Source organism: Chaetodon trifascialis, chromosome 15 (assembly GCF_039877785.1).
Source record: "Chaetodon trifascialis isolate fChaTrf1 chromosome 15, fChaTrf1.hap1, whole genome shotgun sequence".
Lineage (NCBI taxonomy): Eukaryota > Metazoa > Chordata > Actinopteri > Chaetodontiformes > Chaetodontidae > Chaetodon > Chaetodon trifascialis.
In genome coordinates, this window is record NC_092070.1 from 15,564,029 (window position 1) to 15,579,129 (window position 15,101).

Here is a 15,101-nt window from a genome sequence, read left to right on the forward strand (position 1 = left end):
CACTATTTCCCATGATAATGAATCTTCGCTCGCAGGATGCGGCAGGGGAAAAGCGCTAATCGTCATCCATTTTCGTCTCCAGGTGTCACCCACATGTGCGCGTAGGGCCTTAAAGGGTTGGAAACTAAGAGCCTCAGAGCAGCCAGCGCACTAATGAGGCCTCCGCTCACAAACAACACACACATGTGAGCAAAGAGCCGCGCCGCTGCCAGCTGGCACCCATTCTTACCCCTTTCCTCCGACAAAATACTTCTTGCTACCCCCAGAGCACACACCCACAAACAGTCCCACGCGCGCACACACACAAAGACAAACTCTGCGAATTTGCTAAAGCTGCTGAAACCCCGTCAAACTTCTCTTTCTGCCTTGCACTGCTTGACCCCTTCACCTCCTTTTCCAGCAGCCAGACTGACCAACATTCATTAACTCATCTTTCTCCTCATATCCAGACACACAAAAAGTAATTCAAACATGACATCAAACCAAACCCAAGGCAAGATTATCTCTTAGCGTGCATGAATATAAGTACATAGAGGAGTTAGGGCATAAAAACTAAGCGTATCAATCGTAATTGAGACAGACTCCATCCAGCGCAGCAATGGAATATCCAGATTTTATGCCACTGCTCTGCCGAGCCGTCCAGGACAGCACAAATCCTGTTCCCTCATTAGGAAAGACTCCTTTCGGCTCAGCCAGATACCCTCAAACTGTAACTAACACTGGCGGTGGGGCAGCCAGTAAGACAGGGAGCTGAGGAATGGAGAGAGGAACAATCTGAAGAAAAGGAGCGCACGTCGGGAGGGGGCACAACATCTGGGCTGATTTAACCACTGGCTATTACCAGGTCCTGAACTCAGCAGAATCCAATGGAGAGAGGTAGAGACACAAGACACCGTGCATGGGGGTGACTGGGGGAAGAGGGTGAGCATATAGAAAGAGCCAAACCGCAGGAGTGAGACGACGGAGGGAGAGACACATGAAGACGTGTACACTTATGTTAAAGAAGAAGGTCACAGGGATTAAACCGGTCAGATGGGGATCGACACGCTAATTGGCATCTTGACCTCTGCACAATTAAAGATATATTTCATGCCAGGTGTCTTTCTTTTGCATCATTCATAAGACCTGAGACACCTTCAATCAGAAGAGGATGTGAGTGCATCACAGTGTTGCTAGGAAGAAGATGATCACAGTCATCACTGTCAGTATTGGCTGAATTTGTCTATGTGGCATCTTGCACTGCTGTGTTAGTGTGGTGTGCTTTATGCTGTCACACATTCACGCGGGAGGTGAGGATGTTATGAGGAGAATGCCACTGTGTGTACAGAGGAATGTTTCTGCTATGCTATGCTATGTTTACATCCGGAAAGAAAAATTGATCCGCTGTTAAATATATGTTCAACAGCCTTGCTGCACATGCACAAACAGTCCGAGAGAGACTGGTCATCATCTCACACGTTATCACGAACGGTCACATTCCAGCCAACAAGCACCCGCTCATGCTCGTTGGCCATAAAGATGAATAGTTTTTAAAACACAGAAGCATTTCTGGCTCGGTTTTAACTCAAATTACGCAGCTTGTGTAGCTGGAATTTGGAGCTCAGCGTTGAGTAAGGCTGCGACATATTCTTGGAATGAGCTCCCGTTCTTTATAGACATTATGTTTCACATTTCACAATGTTGACTCCGGGGTGTTAGTATAAGACACTCTCCAAGCTCTAAACAAGCTTCATTCTGCGGGAAGTATCAAAATCTCATTCTCTGGCAGGCGCTGACATTCTGTGAGAAGAAATCATTTGTTGGTACAACAGAATACTGAGCATTTTTGGGACTGAGAGAGGAATTTCCACGTGTGTGTGAAGGTTTTTTGCGATACTCTTCTGAACCTGGAGGGATAAGCGTCTCTCTGAGCTTGCCCTCCTTAACCTGCGGCTGAAACCGAAGAGACCGCTTCAGGTGCTTTGTTATTTCTATTAAATGACTCATCAGCTTGTCATGAAATCTATAAAGTCAGAAAATTGGAGAAAAATCCCACAATCCCAAAGATATTCTGTTTACAAAAATGAAAAAAAGCAACAAATCCTCACAATGATGAAGCAGACACATGACATGACTTCAGCTAAATGAATACAGAACAATTAATTAATTATCAAGCTCTTTGGAGATTAGCTTATCAATTAATGAACTATTATCATTTTACAACTAAATGTTTGTATTAATGGAAAACTAATAGTCGTCCCATATTGGCAGTTTGAGACGGACGACAATATAAATATTCAAAAATAATAAAAGTCAGAAAATGATATGTTGCATTATGTCTTCTTTAACCATAAAAACAACATAAACTGACATTTTTATTAAGGATCGCTCAATCTTGGTTAAGCTTAACCCCAAAAACCTTCACTTAAATCAAGAAATCTTCAGCAAAACATACAGAAAATATATCCTAAAAACATATGGCTGCTTGTTCTTTTCGCGTACGACACCCCAATGTGAGCTAATAAAATCGCTCCTCTCAATGCATCGGCCTAGCTCGAACAGCGACACCTGTCCGAGAGGACTGAAACAAACTGCGAGCAGTTCAGTTCAGTTCATGCCCCTCGTGCATTTGTTGTCCGCTGAGAATACTGAGGCACAAACACCAAAATTAAGTTCTTCCATTTCACTTTGTCTCTGTGAATGTTTCTCCTTCATGGCTCTCCCTCTGGGTCTACATCTGTGATACAAGTCTTCTGCAACAGTCAAAGAGCTTCATTGTGCTGCCTGCCAGAGTCCACACAAACACACACATACACACACACACACACACACACACAAAGCTGACCATGCCCGCCGGTAGTTTATTCTGCCTGTAATGAGAAATCTGAGCGTGAATACACACATTCACTCACCCCCCACTTCCTAAACACACACACACTTTTCTAATTACAAAAAGTCAAAGAAACATAGACAATGCAGATGTATAAATGTAGTTTATTGTGCCTGGAATGAGGAATCCAAGTGTGGAGACACACGCACACCTACCGGGGAGTTCAGGCTGTGTAATTTATGGCGGGATATAAAAGATGGTATGAGTGGCTGCTCTCAGCCACCTATAGCAGTCAAACCGCTGTGCTTTTCCTTGGCCCTGCCCAGCGTTCCCTCCTCAAGTCCAAACCCATTCCAGCTCGTGGTCCTCTCTAATTTCACCCAAAGCAGCAGAAGCTCGAGCTGAAAAAGAGGAATCTGGCCCCCAAGTCCAGCAAACTATTCCCTTTTCCTGTCTCCCTCCTCTTCCAGCGACCACAGATCGACAGCTCTATGGCCAGCACTGGCCCAAAACTATGAGGGGTATTTTCAGCACTGTAATTTGAAGAACACATGGCATACACACAGACACACACTCGCATACAGAATAACACACTCAGCAAACACACAGACATTGGGGCTACATCAAAAGATAGAATAACACAGGAGAGTGCCCGCGAAGGCACGTGTCCCGACATCCACGAAACACCTCGTCTCACCAGGATCAGGTCAGCAGACGTGCCAGCTGAGGCCTGAGCAGTCGTGTAGCCTGGTACAGGAAAGCAGGGCGGAGGTCTAACTACACATAGATGTGAAAGAAACTCATCCGAAAACAAGAGGCCAGTGTAGGGATGTTATGGCAGGGAGGGCAGAACCCCGAATAGCCAAGAGAGTTTAAAAAAAAAAGCAGCTTTATTGCTACAGATGTTTATCTTTGGTGCTCCATGATTCACCACTTCGCCATCCTCACACTGTGTGATTTACGTCGTAGCTTTTAATTGATTTGGGTCAGTTTGAACTATTTTAAAAGTTCTGTCACACAAAAATACAGCTTAACAACACCATGTTAACCACAGTTTCACTCACTGGACCTTTTAATAGATGCTTTTTTTTAATCAAATCCACACCTTTGCCATTTTTATTCAGCTTAAAGCCAAAAGATGTGCTGGAAGATGCAGACAACAGATTAGCTCACACGTTTGTTGAAGCGCCCTTTTAATGGACAGACTTTGGGGGGGGGGGGGGGGGGGGGGGGTCAAGCAAAACAGTTAAACAGAAAACAAAACAAAAACTCAAATCTGAAATTCAATCTGCAGTGGGACAGTGAGAGACAGGATGCCACATGAACGGACACGCACGCTCCCCAAGTGTGCCAGCTACCTAAATACAACCGTCTGTATGCTCGTGCACATACATACACACTTGCACTGATTACAGATGCAGTATATACTACTCCTCCTGTCCAAGACCTTAATTACCCTGTGCAGTCTTATTTCCCATAAATACAGCGAGGGCAGGGCTGTAATTTGGGCCTATATTTACCCCACCTGGCTAGGGGAGAACCCAGCTCAGTGCTGCCCACAGGGATGAGCCAGCCCCACTCGACTACACTGCCATGGGCGGAACCGGGACAACAGTGGACACAAATGAGCTGCGAGACAGAAATTCAACCCTTTGACTGGATCCAAGGATCCAGAGGGATTGGGGGGGGGGGGATCCCATGATACCTGAATCTAAACTGAACTGGCAAACTGGGAACCAGTTTTCATTTATCTGGCTTTGATCAATCAAACTGCCACCTGATCACGTAGTAGACACTTCAATGCAAATTCGTACAGCCCTGATTCCAAAAAGCTGAAATGCTGTGCAAAACATAAATAAAACAATCGACTGGGAAAGTTGTGAAAAGCTTCAAAAACACCTGTTTGGAAGGTTCCACAGGTAAACAGGTTCATGATAGTATCATGAATGGGTAGGACTGCATAAAGGATGTTACCACATGTGACTCAAATAACTGATTGGCATACAGAATTCGGGGGCAGAATGGATGAGGGGTGCAAATAACACACTGGTTGTGTCCTCCATACTGGGACAGACAGGCCTCTGGACTGGGGCAGACCAATAGTGTGACTTTACCAATGATTGATGCAGGTGAGGTGTGTACACTTTGTACTACATTAATGGCCACACAGGCAAAATGTGGATAAAAACAACATTTGATGGAAATAAATAAACACATGCGATATGCTAAAGTGCAAGTGTCTTTTCTATCTGACCTAGTTGCGTGTGTTTGTGCATTACATGGACACACACACACACACACACACACACACACACACACACCTCAAAAAAAAAAAAAGAAAGAAAGAAAAGAAACTCTGCAGCTTTCGTGAGGCATCCTTCGCCAGCAAGCTTTTCGGAGACGAGCTGTGGCTTCTCTTGATGAGGACGGCTGACTGGCTCTCACGTGAGGAGCCACACAGACCTCTCGGCGAGGTTACAAACTTCAAAGAGCTTGGACACTTCTGTGCCCCTCGCTGTTTACTTTGTGGCCAGACCAGCCTTTCCCTGCCATCACATCACGTCTACAACAACAAACTGGTGAAAATGCCCGGTGGAGAAACGTGGCAGAGCTTCACTGTGCCCTCGCATCGCACACAAACAGCAAACCATTTAGCGGAAACTCCTTCTAACCACTGGTACAATGTGCAATGCTGTGCTATGTTATGTTTTATGGTGTTGAGCACTGCTTTGCGGGTCCGCGTTGAAATTAGAGCTTCACACTCTATGCATCCAAATTATGGGCCTCATCGTGTTTCAGTGTTTAGGATTCATTACCCGCAGCCGTTAAACCCTCCTTCAGCAGATGAGGTGTTAATAGGAGCGGCCATGGCTCTCCCATTCTCTAGAGAGACAGAGAGAGAGAATCGCACATCTGTATGCTGTCAGGGTGAGGCTCTGCCCACTTTGCTCTCTCAAAGCAGGACCTCGGGAGAGACAGGCAGAAAGAACAAGAAAGCAAGGGATCGTAAAACCAAAAAGGGAAGAGCAACCCTCTAATAACTTTGATCTGGGTCCTAACTCTTCCCTGGTTTGAGGTGGTGAAGCCATGTGCAGAGGAGGACAGCATGCTGACTCAGGCTTCCTCACTCCTTGGTCCTCCTCTCCATGGCACTGCGACCAGGAGGATTAATGAGAGAGTGGGAAAGAAAGAGAAAGAGTGCACACAGAGAGACCAGAGAGACTTTGTTCAATGGTCTCTCTGTGTCCCGGTGGCCCAGCGGTCGAAATCGACCTTGTTTTTTTGTTACTCCGCAGATCATTTTTATATTTACAATTTTGTTGCGGGCGCGCTGGGGGGTCTCCCCCACCTTAGTGGGCCGAGTTTGAAAATGACAGAGGGGGAGTGAAAGGCAGAGAGAAAAGTGGTCGTACAAATGCGCGTAAAAGCTAAAAAAAAAAAAAAACTTTATATGGCCTGTCTTTCATTGTGGTTACTTACTAAATGAAAAACAATACACATGGATCTCTGTGCACCAATGAGGCAGTGGCCACGCATACGTTTCATGCTGAATGCTGAAGAGCGGTGGTGACAGGCCTGTTTGCTCTCGTAACGATAACCTACTCTAATTAAAAGTCAGTGAACTGCTGCTGGGGGAGCGCTTATGTAAAAGCACTGAGAGCATCATGCATTTAAAGCATCAAAAGTAGAAGGATGCCACTTCTCATTGTTAGATTATCAAATATTTGGATAAACATCACTGACAGATGACTGTGTAAGCTGCATTTTAATTGTGTAGCTAGCAGAGGCTAAGCTAATATTATTTGATTTGAATATGCCTTAAGACCTTTGTCATATGTTTTACCTCTCAGTCCGTTTCTCCCCCGTACGGCCTGTTGTTCACCGCTGTCAACTATCTCACAAAGTCAAAAAAGCCATATACTTGGCTGGAGTGTCCCAGCAGCACATCACCGCTACCAGTAACCACTGAGCTCTTACTGGAGACGCTGTTTCAGACACACAGACTCTATCCAACACTGATTCAGTCTAAACTAATGAGACCCTTTAGCTGCACAAAGTGATTTACATGCAACATCAGTGTAGTTTTATTCCAATTACGTCTGGTGATTTGTCAAACGGAGCACGCGGAGCGGCCCAGGACCTGGAATATCATTTATTCAGGCGACCCGGGGCGCTGCTGAAAAGCTCGACGGCCGCACTGCGTGTCTGGTGAGGGAGAGCCAGACGGAGCCGTGGCGCTGGAGAAAATCCAAACAGGCTGCTGAAAGGCTGTTTGTGAAAAGGGACTTCAACACTGATGCACCTGATGTAAACATCCAGGTTCAAGCGCTGGAGAGGAGCCAGCCGACTCGGCTCGTGTTACTTAAGCAAACACAGGCGCACATGAACCGCACTCGCAGTCCGTGTTGTGAAGGCACGCACTTCTAAGCGTGCCAGAATGAAAATAGTCCACATGTACCTTTTTCACTCCCGTCAGAGTCGATGACATCACATACCTCTGAAACAGAACGCCTTTCACGAAGGTGTCAGAGTTTCAAAACAACATACCGAACAACACATGAGCACACAAATATGCAGTCATCCACCTTCTGACTTCCATACGGGGTGATGGGCCCTCCAGGTACATCTGTGGTCTAACATTTAATCTGCAGCGGCATGCCGTGTTTTTGCAGGATTCCGCATATTTACAAATGCGAGAGAGCTCGCGGCCTGAGGCAGGCCGAGCATCTCGTAATTAAAACACCCTGGGAGGTCCACCACTGAAAAGTGTGAGAATATTTGCTTTACGCTGACCGCCCCCTCTTTCCCCCTACAGTACATCTTCATTTTCCCTCAACACACAAATGCTCTACCACTCCACTTCCTCATTGCTGCTGGTCGTGACGGAGCCCCGCTGGCGCAGGCCTGGTTGTCCCTGGTGAGAACCACGGTGTGAGCGCAGAGGTTCATGGTCGCTCTAGATTAGTGTGGGACGGGTACCCGTGGGAAGAGGACTGCAGTTTGTGTAGCACATCCATAAATCAATAGTAGATGAATCACTGAGAGTGGCCAGTGGTGAGCTAACTGGGTTTCTGTCAACATGTTTGTCACAAAATGTAGTGAAGCAAGAGAAAAACACTTACAGTAACAGGCGGTGGAGTGACAGGGGCCGGAGCTGTTTGCCCCCACATGTACCTGACCACTGTTTGGAGATGCATAAAGTCGTGTCTGTATTAAATAAAGGGTCTCTAAGATGGTTGATTTGCCTGTTTTCTAAGGGCAGTTACAAGATGTTTTGCCTGCCGCCCTTTATCTCGAAGACCTTTCTATGTGGAGTTTGCATGTTCTCCCCGTGTTCACCTGGAGTATCCTCCTTAAAAAAACCCCACTAAAAGCATGCAAGAAGATCACCACCTGACCGAATGGTGACAACAAGGAACTAGGTCCCCGGGCGCCGATGTGGACAGGCAGCCCACCGCTCCAGTCTGCCGCGGAGGAAGGACTTAATTAAATGCGGAGAAAAATAATTTCACCGAAACATGGCGTGGGCACGTTGTGTGTTCACCGAAGCATGGCATGTGCATGTTGTGTCGTGATTAATAAAGTATACTTCTTCTTATTAGTGGACTTACCTGAACAGGTGTCAGCTGGGCCCTGGGGTCGAACACTCGCAGCATCTTGTCCTACACAGACAGAAGGACAAGCTTTACTTTAGGATTAAAGAAAGCTGGAAACGATTGATATTAGAAATAATGATATGGTGTAATTGATATGATATGGTCTATTCACTGAGTGTGTGGTGATTGGTTGGTTTCGTTCTCAGTGCAAAATGACACTCAGTTGCCAGCTTAATAGTCACCTAGCTAAAACTAATGCAACAGTCAACAATGACAAAAATCAGTGTATCATTAGACAATTCAATGCAAGTCTTTGCTTAACTGTGAATTTTGCTTCAACAGAGGTCAAAGAGCATCTGCAAGGTCAAGATTTAAAGTTCTCATGAGCAAAGGAGGAGGAGGAATTAAAGGCTCGTCGGCCAGCTGTTTCATAGAAACTAAAATGGACAACTGAAATATGAAAGCTGCATATTAAAAACATTAATAAAGCGTCCCTCCACCTCAGTATGAATCAGATAAAGAATAAGACAAACTCCCTGAAGTCTCCTTAACATATCAGTGCGATCTGACTGAGTCATCACCAGCAATCCGGTGACCTCCCGATGGCCTCATGTGCTCGACACCGGCCGGCCCAAACACGCATTCGGCATCAATCACTGCAGCCAATCAGAGAAGCTCCCGTGTGATTGAGAGGAAATGGGGCCTAATGGGATCAGGCTGTGACCGGGACATGCGTGTCTGCAGTCGTGTCACTCAATACTGCTGTGTGACTGTGATCACAGCAGACACACGGGGCTGATAGCAGGTAATAAGTATGAGGGCTTAGACTAAACCATGCACACACTTAACACACATATAAATGTCAGAGGGAATCAGGAGGCTGACAGAGACACAGTCAAGGACACACATACATACACGCACATGCGCGCGTGCGCGCGCACACACACACACACACACACACACACACACACACACACACACACACACACAAAACGCAGAATTCGGCCATCCACAAATAGAGCTTTTTATTCTGTCAGGCCTCTCTCTCTATCTGTGTGTGTGTGTGTGTGTGTGCATGCGTGTGTTTGTGTGGACCACCCACGAATGTGATGCCCCACAGCTACATCTTCAGGTCTCTGTGACCTGGGCCTAAGCCAACGGCTCAAGGAGCAGTGCCAGAACAACACACACACACACACACACACACACATGCTTTCAACCCACATGACCTATGAACAAGAGCCCACCTGTTGGCGGAAATGCCTAAATCTGGACTAAAACCGTCTCCGACCTTTCAGCATTCATTATTGATTAGTCTGCAGGTTCATTTCTCAATCAATTAATGAATTGTGTCAAAACAATAGTGAGAAAATTGGGAAAAATGACCCACACAGCCCAAGCTGATAAGCCAAACAACAGCCTAAAACCTTAAGCTATTCAGTTTGCTATCATGTATGATAAAGAAAAGCTCCCATCACAGCTTTTTTAAACATGCCGGTTAATTTTCTGTCGAATAAGCGATTAATCCATTATTGCAGCTCTATAGCCGACCGTCATCTGAAGGAAAAATCAATAGTCAAACTGCTTTTTCCCCCAGAGTTCCCCTCTTTGCAAAGACACGTCAGACTAAGCAAACACATATCAACAGTACATATCTCCAAACGTACATTTGACAAATGGAGCTCACTCACCAGCATACCAATCAAAGTGCTGCTGAGCAAACAACAACATGAGGGAGGAAACTATCTGACACACGAGGGGCTTCTCACGTACAGATGTGTCCACCGAGCAACCACACACACTCAGAAAAGCAAACACACTCTATATTCTCTTAAGTCTATGACAATAACCCGTACACACACCACCTCAACTCATAAATGCACAGATGGAGGACCAGGACAGCCGTGTGTGCGTTTGAGTGTTTGTGTTTGTTTGCTGAGGCAGCAGCTGTTTAATCAAAGTGATGGAGCCTTACTCTCAAGCTGCTGTTAATGAGTTTTCTCTGTGGGCCTGCAGCACACAACTTTCACATGTATGCAAACACACACACACACACACACACACACACACACACACACACACACACACACACACACGGACGCTGGGAATCTTCACCCAGGGCTGCTCTCTCTCTCTCTCTCTCTCTCTCTCTCTCTCTCTCTTTCTCTCGGCTCATCAACAAACACACCGCACTGCCAGCCTCCCATTCCCAGCCTCCCACGGTTACCAGTGTCACAGCCTGTCGTGATTGGCAGTTTGAGAGTGCGTGATCCCCTCAACTATCTCACCGCTCTCACCATGAGAAATATGGCACGGAGCTCAGTTGTGATGTTAAAATTCAAGGTGGACTGTGGCCTATAAATCCAGTCGTACCTCATTACTGAACAGTTTACCACCCTGACACAGGCTTCCCTCCCTCCCTGCTCCAACTACCTGTAGATTAGCCTTCCCTCAAATGAATGCCGCCTTTCTCCTTTCGAGTGTGTCATAAATACACATCTCTCTAGGTCCAAACGAGGCCTGTCATGATTCCTGCTCTTTGGGGTGGTGCTCTCCCCTTCATCTTCCCCCCAGCCCTGTGCCCCAATGTTTACCCTATGGGAGGGCCGGGGAGGATTGGACCCACATGTTGGCGGGCCCTATTTGCTTTAATAGGTTGGATTGGAGAGATTGAAAGGGGCCTTTCGGGTTAAATGACACCAGAGCCCAACAGGGCAAGAACTTCAGAGGCCCCCCGGCTCTGATCTCAGCTCACACCACCCCCAACCAAACCCCCATTTCTTTTCAGGTGCCTTGTTCTTTCAGGCTACATTGGCAGGGGTGGTAGCTCTGGTGAGGATGATTATGCTGTCAAGGTAAATGTCATGATTTGGACGTAGCCTGTGATGGGTGGAGTAATTTGTTACTTGTCAGAGCAAAGACAAACAACAGGGATTGGACTGACAATCATACCTGCTAAGTACGCACATGTGGTCGATTTTCGTGTCAGAGTTTATTCCGTCTCGAGCACAAGTAGGCTCATCATGCATTGTCTAAAGTATACACCGGGGGCAACGGCCTCATTCTGACATCAATCACTGCATGTTTGGTTCCAAAGAGGCTGCAAATGCTCAGAGGAATTGACTGTGGTGCACTACATGAGCACACAGCTTACAACAAACAATAAAACAACACAACCCAGATTCCAGTTGGGATTCTGAGTCAAACATAAATAACTTCTTGACATATACTCAATTGAAAAGAGCACAAAGAGAATATATTTAATGTATCACTTCATCGGCTTCATTGATTTTTGTAAATATACGCTTATTCAGGATTTGATGCTGCAACAAGTTGGGACAGGAGCAGCTGAAGACGTGGAAAGTTGTGGGATGGGAACCCCTAACCCTGTTTGGATCATTCCACGGGTAAACAGGTTCATTGGTAACAGGTGATAGTATCATGATTGGGTATGAAAGGAGCATCCTCGAAAGGCTCAGTCGTTCACAAGCGAGGATGGAGCGAGGTTCACCACTTTGTGAACACATGATTGCATAAAAGATGTTACTACATGGGCTCAGGAACACTTCATAAAACCGCTGTGGGTAAATAGTTGGTTTGGAAATGATTGCATTCTGTTGTTATTTAAAATATATTCATGAAACAATTCCACCTCAACTCATAAATTCCTTCTTTCTCCGCCCCCCTACTCATAAACCCATACCACCTCTGTCCCTCCTTCCTCCTCCTCCACAAAATATTAACAACCTAACTGAAAGTTCTTCAAGCTGTGTGATTATTTCCCGATGACAGTGATGAGGCCATGTGGATGTTTAAAAACAAAAGGACTTTCCCATTATGCTTCATGACTACTGTGCATGCCAAAAGAGTGACGGTCATCAGTTCCTGATTAGACTTCAACTTGCACAGACAGGAGGGGTTCAAAGGGGCGTACAGGGGAGTGTGCTGGGAATACAAAGGTCCAGGGGTCAGGTGGGGTCGACACAGAGCAAAAGCCCCGACATATTTATCCATCACGTACAAGCTTGCGCCGCCCTTGTTAGTGCCCTAATTAGCAAGCGTATACAGGTTCAAGTCTTACACGGAAAATTTCTACCTCCTTCATCAACTGTGGCCAAGATTTCTCTCATTATCGTCACTATTACCGTATTTAAACAGAGCGGCTAATAGCTTTTGCGTCATAGGGCTTTCCAAGTGTATTCTTTTTTCCTCTCCAGAGCTGTTCACTTGTTCCTAAATCCAATGTGTGATCTGATCCCCGCCCTTTTTATGAGCATTACCCCGTTGACATTTTGATTAATTAAACCCCATAATAAATAAATGAGGAGCAGCAGTGTCCTACTGCGAGGCATGCTGCACTGAATGTGAGCCACTGGCGGCATCTAGTGGTCACACACTGCAACTACAGCATTCAGACCTCAGTCTGGACAGGGAGAAAGTTCTTGAGGGAATAAAACTAATACTTTGACTTTACTGTGCTTTAAAAATTTAGGTGAACCCGTGCAGGTCATTGTGATATATATCTGGTGTGGTGCAAGACGGCATTACCTTGCAGGAGGAAGCCAGCAGGGAACCGTCCTGTTTCCAGCTCAGACTCTGCAGCTGGTCGCTGTGTTGCTCCAGAACTGCAGACATGCACATCATTTAGAGGAGGTGAGAGAGGGAACGGACTAGAGACACAATGTTCATGTTACACAGGGGAAAGATGAAAAGGTTTAGAAAAAACAGAAACGTGATGCTACACAGTATGATCACAGAATGAGGACACGTATACAGACAAGACAAAGAGCACGACAGAGAAAACATCTGCAAGGTCACTGCAGGAAAAATGCAGGGGAGAGACAAAGCCATGAATCAAGCACATGAAATAAAGAAAACACAATAATACAAAATGTGGATGATTTACACCAAAGAATGGATCATATGTCCTCAGGGTTTAGGCATAAGAGAGAAATTAGGAGCATGACACATATTAGGCTGCAGTGCCATCAGTGAGCACAGCACCAAACAGATGAAAGAAGATGAGGTGCACTTGTTAAGACATTTACACACAAAGTGATCTGACACGAACTTCAAATCCAAACACACACTCATTCAAATCACAGACTTTTTTTAAAATCATCATTCAGACGTTGTTCCTCAACCACCTATGAATGAGGAATGAGGGTGATGAAAGCCAGTGTGTGGGGGTACAGCGCATGAAAAAAGTTGGATCAGCAGTGAGCAGCAGCAGCCAGGCCAGCTGTCATGGGATTTGGGGTGGGGTGGGACGCAGTGTTTGTGGGAGGGGGTGAGGCCAGAGGATAGTGACTACATCCTGAGGCCAGTCCATGGAGACTGGGACCAGGACTGCAAACCAAAACATTACCTCTGCTGCTCCGGCACATAGACAGAGCCACAGGGCTGTAAAACGTAGGCAGTGTCAGTCAGACAGTCCCCAACTAAAGAAAGGAAAGCAGCCACTTTCCTCCACTCCAATTATATAAATTCACGTTGCACATAGAAACAAAACAGGCCACACAAAAACTGAAGACTAACTGACAGAGACTGAAATGTTAAATGCAATAGACAGTGCATGGTGTATGACAAATCAACTTTGTGGTGTGCATTTTAATATAAACTGTAAGCACAAACAACAAACGCTGTAGCTACCTGCTAACGGTGCATCCTGGCGGCTGGCATCCCAGATCTGGAGGGACTTGGTGGCGCCGACAGCCAGCAAGCCAGAGGAAGTGGGGTGGAAAAGCACCAGCTCCAGCCTGCCCTGACCTGGGTGCAGGGTCAGCTCCGGACTGCTGGGCTGCTGTAGCTCTGGATCACACAAACGCCACAGCTTCACCTGCACACACGGAGGGTGGGGGGGTATTAAAAAAGTGGGTTGCAGGGTCTCTTGCACTTCATACCTTAAAACCAGCAGAAACTTCTCCATGCTCTTCTCCTTCAACCTCACTGAATTTCTGCTCTTTTGACGATGTTGTAGCCAATTGGTGATGAAATTAAAATGTATGATAAGTTCATTTTAAGTCAGTAAAACACTCTCCCTTATTCACCGAGTTTCTCCCTCAGCACAATCCAGTTCATGAAACAATATGACCTGTTGGCAGAAGATGAGAGGAATGAAAGGAGGCTGCAAAACCTGGGCACTGCAGACCACTCCGGTGTGTGTGGTCATAGTTGAGCGTGTTTACACAGGTCTCTGAGGTAAACCGAGCTGCTGAGTCTAAAGATGCAGACCCACACTCAGCAGATTCCAGTAAGCTAGGGCACCTGTGGCTGAGGATAATGTGCTGAGAGGAGCGAGTCTTCAAAAGGTTTCAATAACAAAAAGCGAGCAGGTTCATATCGTATTCAAAGCCCCGGCAGGAACAACAGAGCCAGACAGGATAGAAAGTGGACTTATGAGTAAGCACACACCGACAAGATAAAACAAGATCAATAAAAAAAAGAAAGACGGAACAAATGAAGGACGGAAAGGAGGGCATTAAAGAGCTCACCGTTTCATCTCCAGAGCATGTTGCCAGGAGACTTTCATCAAAAGGAGAAAAGTCCATATCAGTCACCAGATCTAACAGAGAGGAGGGAAAACAAATGGAAAATGAAACTTCCATCAGGGTCACACCTTCATTTCTGGGCATTTGCATTTCTCATGTGGTAAGTTTTTAAAGAGATCAGAGAGTCCTTGAGGGATGGAGCAG

The 15,101-nt window shown here is 46.0% G+C and overlaps 1 protein-coding gene across 1 annotated transcript in view; it reads right to left on the reverse strand.

Annotated features, from left to right (window-relative positions):
* The window catches only part of coro7 (coronin 7), a 105,364-nt gene that overhangs the window by 87,781 nt on the left and 2,482 nt on the right, over positions 1-15,101 (reverse strand). The window contains exons 4-7 of the mRNA XM_070980792.1: positions 14,901-14,971; positions 14,059-14,245; positions 12,955-13,031; positions 8,422-8,472 (exon numbers count right to left, since the gene is read on the reverse strand). Coding sequence (XP_070836893.1) covers positions 8,422-8,472; positions 12,955-13,031; positions 14,059-14,245; positions 14,901-14,971 — 386 coding nt within the window. The remainder of the gene's footprint in view (positions 1-8,421; positions 8,473-12,954; positions 13,032-14,058; positions 14,246-14,900; positions 14,972-15,101) is intronic.